The following is a 21110-nucleotide window of genomic DNA, read 5'->3' as shown; positions in this document are numbered from 1 at the left end:
TGTTTGAAATCAAGATAATATCTTTAATTTATCTCTTAGAATATTCTCAGCATGATGTTAAATATTTTCTCTATCATTTCATCCACAGAACATTGGATGAGGTAAATATTGTATCTTCTTTAAATTGAGGAAAACTAAATTGCTGTGCCCAGAATCACATGGCTGAGGACTCAGCAAGGCTAAGATAATGGCCCAGTGCTGATTATATAAGAGTAACTTTTAAACACGACATATATGGGACACCTGGGTGGCTCAGTGTTTGAGCATCTGCCTTTGGCTCAGAGCATGATCCCATGGTCTCCGGATCGAGTCCCACATCAGGCTCCCTGCATGGAACCTGCTTCTCCCTCTGCCTATGTCTCTGCCTGCCTCTCTCTCTCTCTCTCTCTCTCTCTCTCTGTCTCTTATGAATAAATAAATAAAATATTTTAAAAAAATAAAAAATAAAAAAAATCAACACAACATATAATTCCTCTTTCCTATGACACTTGTACCTTGCTACCATTACATTATTATAATTATTCTTCTCTCTTAGCAGCTCTTGCTATAACCCCAACAGTTTATGTATTATTTTACTTTGCTCTATATTAATATTATTTTTCATTTATTTATCATTTGTGTCATTCATATTTTCATAGTATATTCTTTACATTTTTGTTGCCATATCTTTTTGTATCTCTACTTATTCCTGTCTTCCAAAATATGTCAAATGGGACAAAATGTATCCTAAAATGTAATAAATAATTTGAAAGATACATTCTTCTTTACTTTTTTGTTTAATATTTTAAAATTCCATGTTGCTACAAAATTGTCTCCTTTTATTTATATACTTAAACAGAATATTGCTTTTCTACATCTGATATATTGCATTGAAACACTAGGGGTCTCCTGATGAAAACCAAAATTTGAACATCCTTTACCATAAACTTTTATTTCTGGCTAAAATGACCAAGGGGCTACTATCCAAGTTACATATAATTTATTGTATATAATGGCAGCATAATAAAAAATAATGAGGTTTTCTATAGTGTAAAGGATTCCCATGTTGTAGATGAGAATATTTGATTTTTCTCTCCAGCCCAGTGAATATTATGGACTTAATCTTTAGTTTAGAGTGTTTGGAACAGTCAGACTAGCAGACTAGGTCAGTTTTGACCCTAACATTGTATAAATGGTTAAAGATCATTCACTTATTGTTTTACTTTGGCCCATTGAAATAAATAGCTTGGGAAAATTAAGCAATATTGCATCCTTTCTTTGTACAATCTTAAGTTTAATCAAGAATTTGATTCTTAACCTGAATAATATTCAGAAAACTTCTATTTACCTTCAATATGGAAGGCTAAACATTTCAGCGTTTATGAGAGGGGCCAAACTGAGTTTGGCAGTACAGATGCGTCTTGGTACATTCTCTATCACTAGAGAAGGCTTCAAGGTGTGACACCATCAGAAGAGTTTCAGATGGGTTGAAATGATCACTGCCTCTCCCTGACTGGTCTCCAGGCCAGCAAATGGCAGTGGAATACTGGGAGGAAAAGAAATTCTCTACTTTCTGCTTTTGGTTAGTAAGTAAAATAAATAAATAAATAATAATAATAATAAAAGTATGTATGTATGTATGTATTATCTATCTATCTTAGACCCTGAAAATTTTGAGTGATTGTTTCATATACACAGAGTAGAAAAGCTCAAGTACCATAATTCTATACACAGGAAAAGTGCAATAACAGTAACAGTAAAAGTAAGTGAAATAGGATCTAATGCTAAATGTACTTAGGGAGAGCACAGAAAATGTGTTCCTCAGGGGAACTGAAAAATGACATTGCTGTTTAAAAAAAAAAAAAGGTATGCTTAAATTATGTTTGTTCGCTCTCACTGCCTCTATCTAAGATGACAAACAAAATTCTCATGTAAAAAGTAGATGCCTGGAATTTTCTTCTTAAGTAATCATTCCAGAGGTCATTCTAGATTGTATTATCACATGTAAAGGATGAAATAGATAATTTCAACTTCTGATTATCTATTCGAATGAAAAAAATATTACATACATAAGAAAATTCAGTGATGTTTATACACATACATGTATATATATGTGTTATATATAATATATTTGTAATTTAGAAAGAACTATTTGAATCTGTTAGTTTCATTAAATTTTAATATAGTACCATAAGTAGTTTAATGTTCTTCTCAGAAGTAAGTATAAACCAAACTTTTTTTTTTTTTTTTTTTTTACAACCATACATTTTTGAAGCATCTAGGAGAAAACTCCAGATCTTTTGGTCTTGGAGACTCAAAAATTTGGAAGGAAATAAGCCAAATTATGCCTCCTTTTCATAAAGCCTTTGATCATATTCCTATAGAGTCATAGTACTTCAGACAGCCATTTGAAGATTAAATAATTAGAGAAAACCAAACCCGACTTATACATTGTGTTTTATGTTCTTCTCAGTACCATCTACTCTATCTAATTTGATCAAATTATTCCCTTGTTTAAAAAAAAGAAAAAAATATATATATAATCCATGAAGGAAGGAGTATGCGGTGTTAAATCTATATAGGCCAGTTAACTTGTGTGGATACAAATCCTGCTCACCTAAGCTCCCAAAGGAAAGTAGATAGCCACAGGAGGAATGAGTACTTGCACAGATGAGTGTCTCAGTATGCTCGTCTCTGTATATGAAGAACAGATTTTTTTTTAAGATTTTTATTTATTTATTCATGAGAGAGAGAGAGAGAGAGAGAGAGAGAGAAGCAGGCTCCATGCAGGGAGCCCAGTGTGGGACTCGATCCTAGGACTCCAGGATCACGCCCTGGGCTGAAGGCAGGTACTACCTGGGAATCCTTTTCCTTTTTCGATTGTGGCAGTGGTAGATAAAAAGATGAGCCACCTGGGAATCCTTTTCCTTTTTCGATTGTGGCAGTGGTAGATAAAAAGATGAATCTGTAGGAACCTTAAAGAGGCAAAGGGCTTGGTTGGTATATGATCTGGTAGTTAGCAGCTAACATTGTAATGAAGAAGCAGGTCACTCGCTTCTAGCAGGAGATTTTACACCTGTGCTAGTTAGTATGAGAAGAATTGACATTATGTATTTTTTCAATTTACCATAGTACAATAAATACATGACCAACTATTTCTCCTGAACAGTTCAGACAAATTCCCTTTGGTCACCTAACTTGATTTTCTTATTAACCACTCCAAACATTTTATCGTAGACCCACAAGCCTATAGAGCAAAATCTTTGCAGCCTCTTGCTACCTCGTAATATGGGGAGGAAGAGTTATTTAGAGGGGAAATCATCACTGCTTCGTCATACATAAATAGTGATTGAATCCTTTGAGGAATGTGGAGGAAAGAGACCAGACGGGGGGCAGGAGGGATAAGAGGGTAGCACATGGTCCTAAGGAAAGAAAGAAAACATAAAACATGGAGAAAGGCCACAGAAGGGGATTATAGGATAGGTATTTTGATATTTATTGATTGCATCAGTCTCCTGTCTAATGTATCTTAATTTCCTTTGTTCCATTATATGTCTGGTCCTAATCGTATTTTTGTAAAATGTAGAACTTGTAGAATTCATTGTATCAAACTATGATTTCTTTTATTATACTCAATTGTTATATGTACCAGTGGTTACATTTCCTCCATATGTGGATAATTTATTACATTGTTCTGTTTATAACATATGCAGACACAAAATAAAGAATACAAATGACACCTTCACAATTTGATTATGAAAGGTCTTTTTTTTTTTTTTTTTTTACTTTTTTTAACAAGGAGCTTAGGTCCCCCACCCCTCTCGTTATGGTGTTTGCTGTGAATTAGCAAAGGATGGGCAGGCAGATAAGGAAGACAGAAAGCATAGTGGACTCAAAAAAATTGTGCTCATCATCATGTGGACGTGAGGAGATAGAAATATCCCTTCACTTGGACTGTCTAGAAAGAATTTATTAGTTTGCTTCACCTATGCTTACCTCTTTAACGTGCAGATCTTAAGACAAAGGAACCAAAACTAATTGGGTGGGCTCATGTTGTAAATTTGGCCAGAGCATTTTTACCATCTAATGCATTCAAGATACATCTCTAGGGGCACCTGGGTGGCTCGGTGGTTGAGCGTCTGTCTGCCTTTGGCTCAGGTCGTGATCCCAGGTTCCTGGGTTTGAGTCCCACAACAGGCTCCATGCTTCTCCCTCTGCCTGTGTCTCTGCCTCTCTCTCTACGTCTCTCGTGAATAAATAAAGTCTTAAAAAAAATACATCTCTAACCAACAGATATTGAAATGAACATATATAAACTGACTATCAAACCAACAGCTTCTGTACTAGAGAACTCCATAGCTAAAAGAAGGAAAAGGAGAAGGAAGGGGAGAAGGAGAGGAAAGAGGAAAGAGGAGGCGGAGAAGGAGAGAAAGAAGGAAGAAAGGTTTTTGTATGTGTTGTTTGTTGTTCAGCCTGACATCTATCTGATCATTTGGGTTACCAGCGGGTTGGAGGAGCCCGTGCTTACAAACCCACTGAAAATAATTGAGGTGCTTAGTTCAAGATACGGATTTAGTGGAATTGAGGTGGCTTCATAGGCCAGGGTCTGATAGCGAATGTCCTTGTGTACCTTGATTTCTGACCTCTTCATTCCATAGGGCTGTGGGGTTAGTTTAATACTCTAAGCATGGAAACCAATTGGATTAGTTGAGTTTCATCTTGCTCATGGGTATTTTTAATTTGGACTTAGGCAAAAAGTCTCTATGTTTAATATTTTCATTTAAGGTTGCTCTGATTCTTGAACCAAATTGCTGGCATGGCCTAATCACAGCCCAAGAAAAGCAGCAGGTCAAAGCTGTGATTTGTCTGCATAGTGTCCCAGCTCCTTGGGAAGCCCATGATCCCATTTACCAAAGTTAGTTATTATACTGGTTGAAAGGATGTGACTTTGACACAGTTTAAAGGTAAAAGTTCAAGTATTTTCACAATCAGAAGACATTTATACAGATGATATTTATTAAATAGCTTTGAGGTATGATGCTAAAGATAAATGAGATTAAAAACACTACAAAAATAATAGCTGGATATTTTTCTTTAGCTAAAGCCATGAGTCAGACTAGTTATTGCATAACTTTTTAAAAGTCATTAATTATTAGCAATAACTATTAGTAATAATTGTAAACTTTTTCAAAGTTTCTAAACATTCACTTCAAATGATACAAGATAATAATATTAACAACAATAGCAAGTGAATATAATGTCTTTGCGTTTTTTAAAGTGTCCTTAAAAGGTAGTGCCATATTTAAATCTCTCTCTCAAAAAAAAATATTTTTTTTTGTGATTGTTCAGGCAGATATCATTATGGTCATATCACCTGCATATTTCTGTTCAGTAAAATTTCCAACATCTCTTACAACTCATAGCCAGGTACAAAGCCCATCCTCTGATTTTTTCTTTCTTTCTTTGCTTGTCCCCATAACTCAAAAGTATTGATTATATTAATGAAAACCTTAATTTCTTGACAATTTGTAACTCTCTCCCCAAATAAATGTACTGAGAAAAATAATCACGTGTTTGAAAGAAAATGGAATTGAAATATAAATAGAGTGTTAGTGGAAAAAAACAAATGTTAAGAATGGACTTTTCATTAAACTTAGATTAAATGTAAACTAACCTTAGTACATATCAACTATTTTCATTTTTTTGTAGCCAAAGATCTAAAAAAATTACTGGCATATAGTTGAAAGAAAAATGCTAATATTACTCCTCAGTTCATAGCAGTTATTTGGGAGTAATAGAGAGGCCCTGTTACTAGTTTAATCATGTTAAGTTTTCCTGTATCTTTTCCTCCCTGCTAGGAAAAGGAAGATGACAAATCAGACACTTCAAGTTCTCAGCAACCAAAAAGCCCGCAAGGTCTGAGTGACACAGGATACTCTTCTGATGGGATATCAAGTTCACTTGGTGAAATTCCAAGTCTTATTCCAAGTGACGAAAAAGATTTGCACAAGGGACTCAAAAAGGACTCTTTTTCCCAAGAAAGCAGCCCCTCCAGCCCCTCAGACTTGGCTAAGTTAGAGAGCACAGTCCTCTCCCTTCTGGAGGCTCAGGCAAGCACCCTCGCGGCGGAGAAGCCCCACGGGAACAGCCAGCCTCCGGAGGTTTGTTGCGGGCTGCCTGTGGGTTCCCGGGCGGAGACCCCGGCGGCGGGACAGGAGCTGGCGAGACGCGCAGGGGAAGAGGAGCCTTCAACGCAGGACGGCCGCCAGGACGTGCCTTCCACGCAAGACGGCCGCCAGGATGTCCCTTCCACGCAGGACGGCCGCCGGGACATGCCTTCCACGCAGGACGGTCGACGGGACATGCCTTCCACGCAGGACGGGCGCCGGGATGTCCCTTCCACGCAGGACGGGCGCCAGGACGTCCCTTCCATGCAGGACGGTCTCCGACACGTCCCTTCCACGGAGGACGGGCGCCGGGACGTCCCTTTCACACAGGACGGTCTCCGAGATGTCCCTTCCATGCAGGATGGGTGCTGGGACGTCCCTTCCACTCAGGACGGCCGCCGGGACGTGCCCTCCACACAGGACTACGGAGGGCAGTTGGCGTGGGTCGGGGCCGCGAGGCCCCTAAGGCCGTCCCCCGAGTGCGTGGAGGGCCGCAGCGACAGCGAGAAGCCCCCGGGGCCCCCGAGAGAGCGCGGGGCCGGCGCGGGCTCGTCCAGCAGCGAGGACGGTAGGCGGGAGGACAGCCCGGGCTCCGGGGACGACGGCGGCCTGGGAGGCGAACCGGCCGCGGACGCGAGCGCCGATGAGGACGCCTCGGGGTCCGAGGGCGAGGAGCCCCCAGGCAGCCAGCTCCCGGACGGGCGCAGCACCGACGGCCGCCCGAGGGAAGAGCCCAGGGGCAAGGCGAGGGCGGCCACCGGCAAGCACCGGCGAGCCAGCCGCAGGAGCACCGCAAGCCTCGACGGCGATGCGGGACGACGCCACTCGTGGCACGATGACGACGATGACACGTTCGACGACAGCCCCGAGCCGAGGTACAGAGAGACCACGAGTCAGGACAGTGACGAGCTCATCGTGGCCGGAGGAGGCGGCCTGCGGCGCTTCAAGACCATAGAGCTGAACAGCGCGACGGCGGAGCGCTACGGCCCAGAGCCCGTGCGCAGAGCCGCAGTGTTGGACTTCGACGAGGAGCCAGAACTGGAAATGGAGAGCCTGACGGACTCTCCAGAAGACAGGTCACGGGGGGAAGGGTCCTCCAGCCTTCACGCTTCCAGCTTCACTCCCGGCACATCCCCGACGTCGGTGTCCTCCCTTGATGAGGACAGTGATAGTAGCCCGAGCCACAAAAAGGGAGAGAGCAAGCAGCAACGGAAAGCTCGGCACAGGTCGCACGGCCCCCTTCTGCCCACCATTGAGGACTCCTCAGAGGAGGAAGAGCTGAGAGAGGAGGAAGAGCTGCTGAAGGAGCAAGAAAAGCAGCGGGAATTGGAACAGCAACAAAGAAAGACTTCTAGTAAGAAATCAAAGAAAGACAAAGATGAACTTCGAGCTCAGAGGAGGAGGGAGAGACCAAAGACCCCACCCAGTAACCTCTCTCCCATTGAAGACGCATCTCCCACAGAAGAGTTACGTCAGGCTGCAGAGATGGAGGAGCTCCATCGGTCCTCTTGTTCCGAATACTCACCTAGCATAGAGTCAGACCCGGAAGGTTTTGAAATAAGCCCAGAGAAAATAATAGAAGTCCAGAAAGTGTATAAATTGCCCACAGCTGTGTCTTTGTACTCCCCAACCGATGAGCAGTGTCTCATGCAGAGAGAAGACGGCCAAAAGGCATTAAAAAGTGCTGAGGAGATGTATGAAGAAATGATGCACAAAACCCACAAGTATAAGGCTTTTCCAGCTGCAACGGAACGAGATGAAATGTTTGAAAAAGAGCCTTTGTATGGAGGGATGTTAATAGAGGACTATATTTACGAATCTCTAGTGGAGGACACATATAATGGTTCGGTAGATGGTGGCCTACTAACGAGGCAAGAAGACGAAAACGGCTTTCTGCAACAGAGAGGGAAAGAGCAAAAAGTAAGGATTCCGGAACAGATTTATGAAGATCCTATGCAAAAAATAACAGACCTCCAGAAAGAGTTTTATGAATTGGAAAGCTTACATTCTCTTGTGCCTCAAGAAGACATCGTTTCAAGCTCTTACATTATCCCAGAAAGCCACGAGATAGTGGATCTGGGTAGTATGGTAACTTCCACCAGTGAAGAAAAGAAGTTACTAGATGCCGATGCTGCCTATGAAGAGCTCATGAAGAGGCAGCAGCAGATGCAGTTCCCACCTGGGTCCGGTCCATCCCAGCCCCCCATCACGGATGACATGACAGAATCTACTGTGGACTTTGACAGGATGCCCGATGCTTCTTTGACATCAAGTGTTCTCTCGGGAGCATCTCTCACAGATTCCACCAGCAGCGCAACGCTCTCCATCCCCGATGTCAAAATAACCCAACATTTTTCAACAGAAGAAATTGAGGATGAATATGTAACTGATTATACAAGGGAGATTCAAGAGATAATTGCCCATGAGTCACTGATTTTGACCTACTCCGAACCTTCAGAAAGTGCCACATCTGTCCCGCCCTCTGACACACCCTCTCTCACATCATCTGTGTCTTCAGTTTGTACCACAGATAGCTCCTCACCCATCACTACCTTGGATAGTATAACCACAGTTTATGCAGAGCCAGTGGACATAGTGACTAAGATTGAAGATTCTGAGATTTCTTCATCAACATATTTTCCCGGCAGCATTATCGACTATCCGGAAGAAATAAGTGTATCTTTAGCTCGGACTGCCCTACCGGATGGAAGAGCGAGTGCTGATCATATCGTGATTTCCTTATCTGATATGGGACCGCCTCTCGAACCTGTAGGAACTGAACCCGAGGGGCTCATTGCTGACACTATTTCCACTGACTTATCTACATCTGAAAAAGACCCAGTGAAGAAAGCCAAGAAGGACACCGGGAATGGAATTATTCTTGACGTTTTGGAAGCTTACAGAGATAAAAGGGAGAAGTCTGAGGTTGAACCCACAAAAATTGGCTTGTCTGAAACTGGGTTTGATCAGCCTCCTTCTCCCGCTATTGCAGTGGAGGAGCAGGTTCCAGTGACACGCTTGCTGTCTGGACAGGTCTTTGATCAAGCTAAACCTGCACCTCCCTTGCCATCTGGCAGCCCTTCTCTTAGCTCTCTTCCAACTAAAACTCGTCCATTCTTTAGAAGTTCTTCTGTGGATGCATCAGCCCAACCTCCTCCGCCTCCTCCCCCTCCCCCTCCTCCTCCTCCCCCACCCCCTCCTCCTCCTCCTCCACCCCTTCCTCCACCAACCTCACCTAAACCAGCTGTTCATCCTAAAAAAAAGGTAATTGCTACAGCTCCGGTGACTCTAACTCCCACAGCTACACCGCCAGCTGATGTTGTTACTGCAGCAGAGGCCGCGGCCATTCCAAGAGGTAGTGGGTTACCTGTAACAAAAATATATACCCCTGCACCTCCTCCTGTTCCTCCTAAACCATCTTCCATCCCGTCTGGCCTTGTGTTTACACACAGACCTGAGCCAAGTAAACCTCCAATTGCCCCCAAACCAGCAGTTCCTCAGCTTCCGGTAACGACACAAAAACCAGCAGATACACACCCCAAACCGGCAGGTCTATCTCTGACTTCAAATATGACACTAAATTTAGTGACTTCAGCAGATTATAAATTACCTTCCCCTACATCCCCACTATCCCCTCACTCTAACAAGTCCTCCCCGAGATTTTCCAAATCCCTCATGGAAACCTATGTGGTTATCACGTTGCCATCTGAACCCGGGACTCCAACAGATTCTTCAGCCAGTCAGGCAATCACCAGTTGGCCCCTGGGGTCACCCCCCAAAGACCTGATTTCCATCGAACCAGTGTTTTCTTTAGTTCCTCCTCTGACCACTGCGGGAATGCCCAGTTCTGCAGCACCAAGCTTGTACCTCTCAGGATCTCTGGGGACATTGTCTGCTCTCCCGGTCACAACCTTGTCTTCGTTTCAAGCAGCCCCAACCTCGGGGACACAGTTTTTCACAGCTGAAGTTTCTCAGGCCAAGGTTTCAGTGGCCAGAAGTGCAGTCCCCGGTGTTGGTCTCAGCACTGTCCCGATCTCAACTCCCCCAGAGCCTCTTGCTCTCGACAAGCGTCAGCCTAAGGAAAACGGGAAGGTGCAGCTTGTGGGTGATGCCATTGATTTGCGAACGGTACCAAAAGGAGAGGTGCAGGTGCCTGACAAGGGTGTGGATCTTTCCGCCGCCACCATAGATCTGAAGAGGCAGAGCGCTGCAAGTGACGTTTATGGCAGGCAGATTAGTGCTGTCCAGCCCTCCGTTATAAATCTCAGCACAACTCCGTCAGCAGCGACGCCGATGGCCCTGCTCACGGAGTCGGCGACCGTCGTCGCGGGCACGGCTGGTTCAAGTCACGCTGTGGCCGCGGAAAGCCTGGTGGGCCTAGAACGTGGGACGACTGCACCGCTCCAGCTCACGACATCAAAGCCCGCTGAGCCCACGTACAAGATGCCAAGTGGCCAGGCCTTCCCTGCCGCTAGGGAGGACACGCCGATAAACTTATCTTTAGGCCCTTCGGCACACCCGGTGACATCGGCTCTTCCAAAACCTGTCACTGTGCCTCCTGCTGGTGTCACAAATGGATGGACTGATAGCATCACATTGCAGGGCATCCCTGACGGGGAAGTGGTGGACCTCAGTACAACAAAGTCGCACAGAACAGTTGTGACAATGGACGAATCCACTTCGGGTGTGGTGACCAAGATAGTGGAAGATGATGACAAGCCTGTTGATCTGACTGCAGGAAGAAGAGCCGTGTGCTGTGATATGGTTTACAAGTTACCCTTCGGAAGGAGCTGCACGGCACAGCAGCCTGCCACTACTCTTCCTGAGGATCGTTTTGGCTATAGGGATGACCACTATCAGTACGATCGATCAGGGCCCTATGGTTATAGAGGGATTGGGGGAATGAAACCTTCCATGTCCGACACTAATTTAGCAGAAGCTGGACATTTTTTCTATAAGAGTAAAAATGCTTTTGATTATTCTGGAGGCACTGATGCAGCAGTAGATCTGACTTCAGGGAGAAGTACTACAGGTCAGTATGATGTGGCAACAGACCTTTCCTTGAAATGTCGTTATGGTGTCCCTCATCTCATTTCAGGATGAAAGATGTGGTCCCTTTTCCAATTTTGTTACCTTTTCTCTTGCTTTGGATGTTTTGGCAACATATTTTGGAGTCCATGTGCACTTTCATTTCTTCGTTTTTTGTTTTTTTTTTTTAATTTGTTCTGCCCAGCATCGCCTGCATGTGCCTGCATGGTCAACATCGCTTTTATTCCGCATCTGATTAGGTTAACCTGTGGATTTGCATGCCGTCCCATTCATTATGTTCGTCAAGATTGAGAGGGCTTTCAAACCCAAAAAGCATCATTCGTTCTGGGAACCAGACTGTAACTCTACCCTGTGTTTCAGGTGAGGTAATGGATTATTCAAGCAAGACCGCAGGTACCTATCCAGAAACACGGCAAGTCATTTCAGAAGTTGGGATTAGTACCCCACAGTATTCCACAGCAAGAATGACTCCACCTCCAGGATCCCAGTATGGTGTGGGGAGCGTTCTGAGGTCATCAAATGGTGTCGTCTATTCTTCAGTAGCAACCCCAATTCCCTCCACATTTGCTATCACCACACAACCTGGCTCAATTTTCAGCACCACGGTGAGGGATTTGTCTGGCGTGCACACAGCTGACGCTGTGACTTCGTTATCCGCTCTGCACCAGAGCCAGCCGATGCCTAGATCCTATTTCCTAACAACAGGTGCCTCTGAAACAGACATCGTGGCACCTGGTATTGATATCAGTGCCAGTTTGCAGACCCTTACGATGGAGACTCTGACTGCTGAGACGATAGACTCGGTTCCCACTTTAACCACCGCATCCGAAGTGTTTTCTGAAGTGGTGGGAGATGAAACTGCTATTTTAATTGTCCCCGAGGAAGATAAACAGCAGCAGCAGCTCGACTTGGAGCGTGAGCTCCTGGAACTGGAGAAAATTAAGCAACAGCGTTTTGCCGAGGAACTAGAGTGGGAGCGTCAGGAAATTCAAAGGTTCCGGGAACAAGAAAAGATCATGGTTCAAAAGAAGCTGGAGGAGCTGCAGTCTATGAAGCAGCACCTTCTCTATCAGCAAGAAGAGGAGCGGCAGGCCCAGTTCATGATGAGGCAGGAGACCTTAGCTCAGCAACAGCTACAGCTGGAGCAGATCCAGCAGCTGCAGCAGCAGCTTCACCAGCAGCTGGAAGAGCAGAAGATTCGCCAGATCTACCAGTATAACTACGACCCTTCCGGAACTGCGTCTCCCCAAACGACCACGGAGCAGGCGATGCTGGAAGGGCATTATGCTGCCCCGGAAGGGAGTGCGTTCTGGGCCCCTGAGGACGCCACCACCACCGCCTCGGCCGTCGTGGCGATCGAAATTCCCCAGAGCCAGGGCTGGTACACGGTGCAGTCTGATGGTGTGACCCAGTACATCGCCCCACCTGGCATCCTGAGCACCGTCTCAGAAATCCCTCTGACGGAGGTGGTGGTCAAGGAGGAGAAGCAGCCCAAAAAGAGAAGTTCTGCAGCAAAAGCCCGTGGACAGTATGAGGAAATGGGGGAACCCGATGACCCCCGCGGCTTTAAAAAGATAGTGGACAGCGGCGTGCAAACCGACGACGAGGACGCAGCAGACCGGAGCTATGTGAGTAGGAGGCGGAGAACCAAAAAGAGTGTTGATACAAGTGTCCAAACTGATGATGAAGATCAGGATGAATGGGATATGCCTACTAGAGCGAGGAGGAAAGCTCGAGTAGGCAAGTACGGGGACAGCACTGTGGATGCTGACAAGAGCAAACCCCTTTCCAAGGTCGCCAGTATAGCAGTTCAGACAGTAGCCGAGATTTCTGTGCAGACTGAACCCGTTGGAACCATAAGAACACCGTCAGTACGCGCACGCGTGGATGCCAAGGTAGAAATAATTAAACACATTTCAGCCCCTGAAAAGACTTACAAAGGGGGCAGCTTAGGATGTCAAACAGAAGCAGATTCAGACACACAGAGTCCTCAGTATCTGAGTGCCACCTCTCCACCCAAAGACAAGAAACGCCCAACACCTTTAGAGATTGGTTACTCATCTCACCTTCGGGCAGATTCCACATTACAGCTGGCTCCTTCCCCACCCAAATCTCCAAAAGTCCTTTATTCACCCATCTCACCACTTTCACCAGGCAAAGCCTTAGAATCAGCCTTTGTACCTTATGAAAAACCCCTCCCTGATGAGATAAGTCCACAGAAAGTACTGCATCCAGACATGGCTAAAGTGCCCCCAGCAAGTCCTAAGACAGCCAAGATGATGCAGCGGTCCATGTCTGACCCCAAGCCTCTGAGTCCAACAGCAGATGAAAGTTCCAGGGCTCCTTTTCAGTATACCGAGGGCTACACGGTAAGAGTGATTCTTTTTAGTTAGAAGACAATAGATGAGTTGATGTTAAGCGTGTGTTTGCAGACTTGCGGAGGCAGTGAGGCTCCTGCGACCTTAGAACCTGATACTGCAGTTTAGGGAGGATTATTTCATTTGAAATTTGGGGAAAAACCAGGAAAGTATACGTCCATTTAGAGATACCAAAAGAAGAAGGCACCTTATGTGAGCAGAATGAAAAAGAAGTGCATTACTGTATGGTTCCCTGAGATTGAAAGTTTCATTCTGACCTTGAAATCTCCCAAGTGTCCGTTGTAGACTGTGATTTCCGGGAGTATAATTAATATTCATATTCAAGTATGATGGAATAAATACTGAGCATAAACAGATAAGGTGAAGGACGGCCCTAAATTTAGGCCCATGGACCCTGGAAATCTTCATTGGGAGGGTCCTTGGAGATCTTCCAATCAGTTTTGTCTTCCTCCAGCCAGAATATTTTCAGAAAAGGGCTTAGAATATTTACTGTTCAAAAGAGAGCATTTCTAGAGAAGGCAGATGAAAGAGTAATATAATTTCATAGTTCATCTATGCTTGTTTAGTTTCTGGCAACTTTCTTAAATCTAACCTCAGGTAAACCTTAATTCCAGGGCTTATAGAAGCAAAAAAGAATTTTTATGTTTCTTTGGATAATAGCCATTAATTATTTTAAAATATAGCGGTATGCTTCAAAGGAGAAAAAACGTAGGTATGTTGGACGCATTTGTGAGGATCTCTCTAGCTGAGCTAATAAGAAATGGTAATAATCAGCTAGAAAAACAAGTGTATCCTACCTTTAAAATCTAATATAATACTCTTGAGAAGGCTGTTGATAAATATGATAGTTCAATTTAGATAAGATCCACCTTCAGATTAAAAGTTCCCTCAATTTACTGGTGTTTGAACTCCAGATTTTCAAACTCTAAAGCTTCTAAATAGACTTTTCTGAGACACTGTTATATTTCCGCTGGCCCATGTATATTAGACATTATGGCTGTGGGCTGGGAATATGTCATCAAATATGACTGCAAGTCTATTTATAGGTATGTAGACATCTCTATAGGCATATTAAAAATTACAAATTCATATCTTTTAGTTTCATAGTGACATTTTGTTATTACGTATTTTCTTAAGCAGTATGTCCCCACATGAAGTAAAATTGTCTTCATGTGGGGGTCAGAGGTCATAACATGAAGTCAGGAAAGCACTGGTGCATTGAGATTTCATTCAGTTTACAGAAAGTTATTTTTTTCTATGGCTTTGTTTCCAGAATTAAATCTGTTGTGAGAAGTGATTTTCAATTCAGCTATGTGTATAAGTGTTTTTATAGCAGTGGCATCTAGATTCGCCTAAAGAGTTTTTTGGAAACTTGGAAAATGTGGTTTTTGACAGGACTTTAAAGTAATATACCATTTACGTCCTCAGAAAGAATAGACTTTCCTAGTTGATGTATTGATTATTTACTTAATATATAGCCCTGTACCCTTAATTCATATAAACTCAGTTAAAGAAGAGGTTGAAGTTGTATTTTTTTTTTCACAGTATTCACCTTCAGACTTAGAAGTGTGAAATGAAAGATACCGGGAGTTATGTGGGTTGTATTCCAGGTGATGATACTGATTAACTACCTAATCCCAAAGGAAGTTGGGTAGAATTACGAAATAATTTCTGAGCCTGAAAAATCCTAGGTGGATTGAGCTCCTGAAGTTCAGTAGTTCCTTTTCCTAATCAGTCCAGCTCAGTGCTTTAATATGGAATAAGCTCAACTCAAAGATACTGTTTTATTTCATGCACAAGGTAGACCATTTTGTGTACAGGTAATGTTTTTGGCACCTTAGATACTGTGATTCGAACATGTGACTTTTATCATTGGTTTTTTTGCCCATTTCTAGACATGCTTTGAGTCTTTTGTAAAAAACTAAATTCCTTCATTATAAACATGGATTAGTTGTTTCGAAAAGCATAATCTTCTAAGTGATATTCGTAGTGATATGGGTTTAATTTAAGAAGTTTAGCTCAGTAATTTACATACTGTTAATTTTCTCAGACTAGTAAAGTTGAGAAGAATCACACCATTCAGTAGCCACTGAGACAACATAGCATAAAATAGCGTGCTGTAAGGTAGCAGGAAAGAGAAGTTCTATCCTATATGTGATTCTGTGGTCAGATCTCTTTTTTTTCTGGAAGTGTGAGGAAATGTTTCAAAGAACACGTTCTGAAACATGAGGGTGAAATCTCTGTTGGACCCTGAAGACAAAAAAGGAGGTCCCTCTAAATAGAGGAAACAGACTATGCAAAGGTTCATACTGATGAACAAGCAAAAGGAAAGAAGAGGAAGAAGAGGTTTACTATAAAACTGGAAAAGTAGTAAAGAGCGTATCACTGGGAATCTAATTTGCTGAGTTACTGTTTGGATTTCCTTTCCATGGTCATCAAGAGATTAGACCTAAGCCACCATCTTTTTTTCTTTCTTTCTTTCTTTTTCTTTCCACACTCCATAGCTTAAACTCTCCAGTAGATCCTCATCGAATTCAGAATATCTTAGACATTTCTTAACAGGGACCCATATGATCTTTTCTCTGCCTGTCTCACAACCTCATCAGTCGCTCCCCACATTTGCCCCCTCCTCTTGCTCTGCTCCCACCACTGACCTTGCCATTTGCTGGATGTGCCAACCTCATCCTCGTGCCAGCCCTGTGTTGGGATCTTACTCTCTCTCTCTCTCTCTCTCTCCTCAGATCTTTGTCTGGCTTATTCCTGTGTATAGGTTTCTGCTTAAGTTTTACTACCACAAAGAGGCTCTCCTTACCTCATTCCTGGGGTGCCTGAATGGCAGTCAGTTAAGTGCCAGGCTCTTGATTTTGGCTCAGGTCATGATCTCAGGGTCCTCATTGGGCTTTGCACTGAGCATGGAGCCTGCTTGGGATGCTCTCTCTCCCTCTCCCTCTGCTTATTTGTCTCTCTCAAATAATAATAACAATAATGATGATGATGATGATGATAATAATAATAATAATATAAAGCTCTGGGATCCCTGGGTGGCGCAGCGGTTTGGCGCCTGCCTTTGGCCCAGGGCGCGGTCCTGGAGACCCGGGATCGAATCCCACGTCAGGCTCTCGGTGCATGGAGCTTGCTTCTCCCTCTACCTGTGTCTCTGGCTCTGGCTCTGCCTGTGTCTCTGGCTCTGTCTCTCCTTCTATCTCTCAAGAATAAATAAATAAAAAATCTTAAAAAAAAAAAAAAAAAAAAAAAAGAATAATATAAAGCTCTGTATTGTACCTTTTGTTTCTTCACAGGCAAATGTGGATCATTTCTTGCTTGATTGGTTTGGTTTTGGTTCTCTTTCCATATTCACTTTTTTGTCTTAGTAACTATCTCAGAAACTTTTTGGAGCACTTTAATTACTACAGGGTCAGATCTTCCATCCTAGAGTTTCAAAACATTTGTCTTAATTTTGCAATTTGGAATATCAGAGATTTAAATTTTATTCTATTCCTATAGGAATTCAACTATGTGACATGAGATCCTTTAACTTGCATGTGGTTTTTCCATCGTGGAACTTGGGTCTTGTCTTTGACACAGGAATTCTAAGGCAAAAGCATGCTTAGTGTTTAGTTAGTGTGTCACTGGCACTTTGAGTTCATGCTAAGCCCTAAGATGTCTTATATACTTAGTTAATTAGAATTAACACTAATTAACATAAAATCACAGAATAATGTGCACACTGTGCATAAGTGAAGCAGGGAGTTATCTGAGATAATTCTGTGGAGTTATGTAATGTTCCCTAGTGTCTATAAGAGTGAACTCTATCCCTTTTCTAGACTTCATCATTCTGGTATCAAAGTCATAGCCTCAAAGCCAAAATCTATTTTTTGATAACATTTATGTATCCAGTTTTATCTTGTAGCCTACTTCCTTTTACAAATGTAAATTTTTAACTGAGTAAAGATGGAAAAACATTACTGCCTTTTTCCTTAAGTCCTTCAGATTCTCAAGAGATATAACAAAAACAGAGTCAATATTTATTCCTTCCCATGAGGTTAAGCTGTCTACCTAGATATGACTTGATAATGATGCATTTTCATCACAATTTAGAAAGAACAAAGGAAGAAGTATGTTTTCTAATGAAAGGAGTAGGTACACAATGATTTTCTCACTTTCATTAGTAGAACTCTTCCTCAACTAGAATGCTTAATGAAAGCCAAATAGTTAAAAATAGGTGGGTAGTGGTATAGAATGATACAATAACTATCTGTAATGATTAAATGAAGTAAATTTACCACTTTCCCATTCTGGCAACTGTAGATACCTAGTAATATTGATTCCCTTTCCTCAGGTTGACATTTGACAATATCTGTATGTTCTCAACACAAATTTGCCTACTGTCCCTTTAGGGCTTTACTTTATGGGTTGGTGCAAATAATTCTCAAATCTCCTAGTAACTATGTGGCTTTCATATTCTGTGGAATATATAATGCCACTTCTCTAGAAATATCAGATTCCTGTTCTCTATGATCATTTTAAATTTACTTTTCTGGGTAAATAAACCAGAGCACCAAAATGTGTTCCTGATGCCCTTTATCTTTCTTATATATAATGAGATTGATTTACATCATGTCCCAGATGATCAATAACTTTAGGAAGGAAGGTTAATATAGCATTCTCTACAAAATCAGGAGCCAAAGTGACATTATCCATCGGGAGAAATAGCATTGTAAATTCAAAGAATTTGTTTGGTGCTGGAAGGAGTCTGATTCACTCAAAAGATTTCTTGATCTTAAAAAATACCATTTTTGAGTGATTTATTTAAAAAAAGACATGCATTTCCAAAATAGCACATTTTGCCAATGATGATACATACCACTTTTTGCACTAAAATAAGTTACATTTAAAATGTTACCACCTTTGTATGCCTTAAAAATCCAAGGTGAGTGTTAAAGCTGTTTTTTACTACCCTTAGACTTATTGAACAAGCATAGAGCTTTTTGAATAATAAGGCAAACTCCTTATTAAAATCTTTTTATTCTAGACTTTAAGCCAGGATCCTGTTGCAAAGCAGATGGTACTCATGAGCTGATTTTTACAAGAATATGTTTTGCTTCACTGATTGCTGTTTTGATAGCTATTTTTGAGATTTTTGGAACCCTTTAATATGTATTTCTGAAAGTAATTTCCATAACCTAAAGTGAAAAATTTTATTTCTGTCAATTTTATTTCTGTCAGAATATACAGAATTAAGAAATGACTGTGATGGCCAAGTATGATTTAAAATTAATGTCATTAGAGGTTGCTTTTTATTACTCTTTTTGAAAAACAAGATAAATCAGTCTATTAAAACTGACTTTGATGAAATTACCTGTTTTATAATGGTGGTATTTATGTATGTCAGTCAAGATTAGTCAGACATTAAAGATAGGTTTTTATAAATCATAATTACTCTTTCCTTAGCTCTATCTTCATTACTAATACATTTTTCTCATGATACTTCTTTATGATTAAAATCTTGTACTTGAAAATGCAACTTTTCTACAGTTGAAATAAGAAATACTATTTTAAAGTGTTTTCCAAAATAAATGACAATAAAATAATAATTTATGGGGATTAATTATTAGGATATAAAAATAAAAACTAATGTGTGTATATATATATTGTATATACACATTATATTTTATACATTACATTTTATGTTATATACTTACATATATACGTATAAATGTCATTGAGTGAAAACCAGAAAGTTTTTAGGTTGATCTCATCAATTTAGTGTTAAGTAGTTAACATTGCTATAGTCCCTATGTTAGGATTAATTTCAAAACAAAGCTTTTTAGACTGAAGGAGAAAAAATGCAGGTCATTGTATTATCTTTAACCAGACATCTGCATTTCAAAATATGCAAATAAGTATAATTAGAAGAAATATTTAAAATGTAACACTTAAACATTCAGACCTGCCAGTTTAACGCAGGGGAATTATGAATTAATAGAGCATTGATTTTTACTGGCACAGCTTAAAAACAGAATATTATTTAACATTAATTAATTTCTTAAATATATTATCATAGTATTCATTTCTGATCAATTCACTACACTTTCTTTTTTGGACAATTTGTAACTAACGTAACAATGAAGCTGCATACAAACTCTCCTAAATATATGCCCTCCTAACGTGCACTTTTGCATATTTGTAGAAATTTCTAAAAATTACTATATAAATATTGTCTGATCTGCATTAACTATGACTGAAAAAATCAAGAAACAACTAAAATGATTATCATACAAAAATTTGGAATAGCTGATTTTATACTTTGAGGTATAGGTATATAGAGGCATCACAATGTATCCTAGTAGTTTTGTGACATTTCTTACATCATATTCAACATCAAAATACAAAAGTTCTTCCTTATGCATGGTTTTGCCTTCCATGGCTTCAGTTTGGATAGTCGACCACAATCCGGAAGCAGATGATTCTCTGAAGTATAATCAGAAGGCCAAGAGTAACCTACATCACAAGGCCTGTGTCATTCACCTCACTTCATCCTATCATATAGGCATTTTATCATCTGGCATCATCACAAGAAGAAGGATGAGTATAGTACAAGAAGGTATTTTGAGAGAGAAAAACAGACCACATTCACATAATTTTTATTATAGTATGTTGTAATTTTTCTATTTTATTGTTAATTTCTTACTCTAACTTATAAATTAAACTTTCTCTTAGGTAAGTAGGTATAGATAAAGACAGTAGGGTTCAGTACTATCCATGGTTTCAGGCATCCACTGAGGGTATTGGAACATGTCTCCTCTGGACAAGGGAGGACTAGTGTCTACAGATGTATATGCATATATGTCCATATATAAAATATTTAATGTTTTTGTGGCCTCATATAACTAATAAAATATTTTCACATGCAGTTGCTTGGTTGAGATCCAAACCACTCATTTTCTGTAGGCTTTACATTATTTTATACCATAGTCTAAAATGAGGAGACTGAAGTTCCATACCCAGGCCCTATACTCAGCCAAGATTAATTCCATTTGCATCACATAAGGCCTTGGATTTAACAGGGTTTTCTTTGGGTACTGTTCTGTATCTTGAATTATGTGTAGAGTTTGAATTAGGAGAGAACTAGAACAAGTGTGGTGAGTTAAACGGAGTCTTCAATGAACTAACTTAAACAACATTAGTTTATTTATTTAGCCTGAAGCTGTAAACAACAAAGGGATTTTTAAAACCTGTCTTATTTCAACCTGAAGCACAAGGTGCAAGGGATTCAAATTAAAACAGCCGAAAAATTGAACCTTAATGCTTAAAAACAGTATAAGAAATCATGAAGCTAAATTTTATAGAACTACTTTTGAAGAATTTTTTTGATTGAAAAAATTTTGTGGGGACACCTGGGTGGCTCAGTGGTTGAGCATCTGCCTTTGGCTCAGGTTGCGATCCTGGGGTCCTGGGATGGAGTCCTACATTAGGCTGCCTGCAGGGAGCCTGCTTCACCCTCTGCCTATGTCTTTGCCTCTCTCTGTGTCTCTCA

At 41.3% G+C, this 21110-nt stretch overlaps 1 protein-coding gene across 9 annotated transcripts in view; it reads left to right on the top strand.

Moving 5' to 3' along the window:
• Positions 1–21110, top strand: part of PCLO (piccolo presynaptic cytomatrix protein) — a 432028-nt gene that overhangs the window by 200156 nt on the left and 210762 nt on the right. For 8 of the 9 annotated variants that reach the window (XR_005982658.1, XM_041722030.1, XM_041722029.1 and 5 more), the window contains exons 5-6: positions 5838–11178; positions 11556–13564. Coding sequence is in view for 8 of the 9 variants with exons in the window: in XM_041722030.1 (XP_041577964.1) it covers positions 5838–11178; positions 11556–13564 (7350 nt within the window). In the remaining variant the exon portion in view is untranslated. The remainder of the gene's footprint in view (positions 1–5837; positions 11179–11555; positions 13565–21110) is intronic. The other variant, XM_041722032.1, reaches the window with a different exon arrangement.

This window comes from Vulpes lagopus, chromosome 11 (genome assembly GCF_018345385.1).
Source record: "Vulpes lagopus strain Blue_001 chromosome 11, ASM1834538v1, whole genome shotgun sequence".
NCBI classification, from domain to species: Eukaryota; Metazoa; Chordata; class Mammalia; order Carnivora; family Canidae; genus Vulpes; species Vulpes lagopus.
This window is presented reverse-complemented; position numbering and strand designations above follow the sequence as displayed.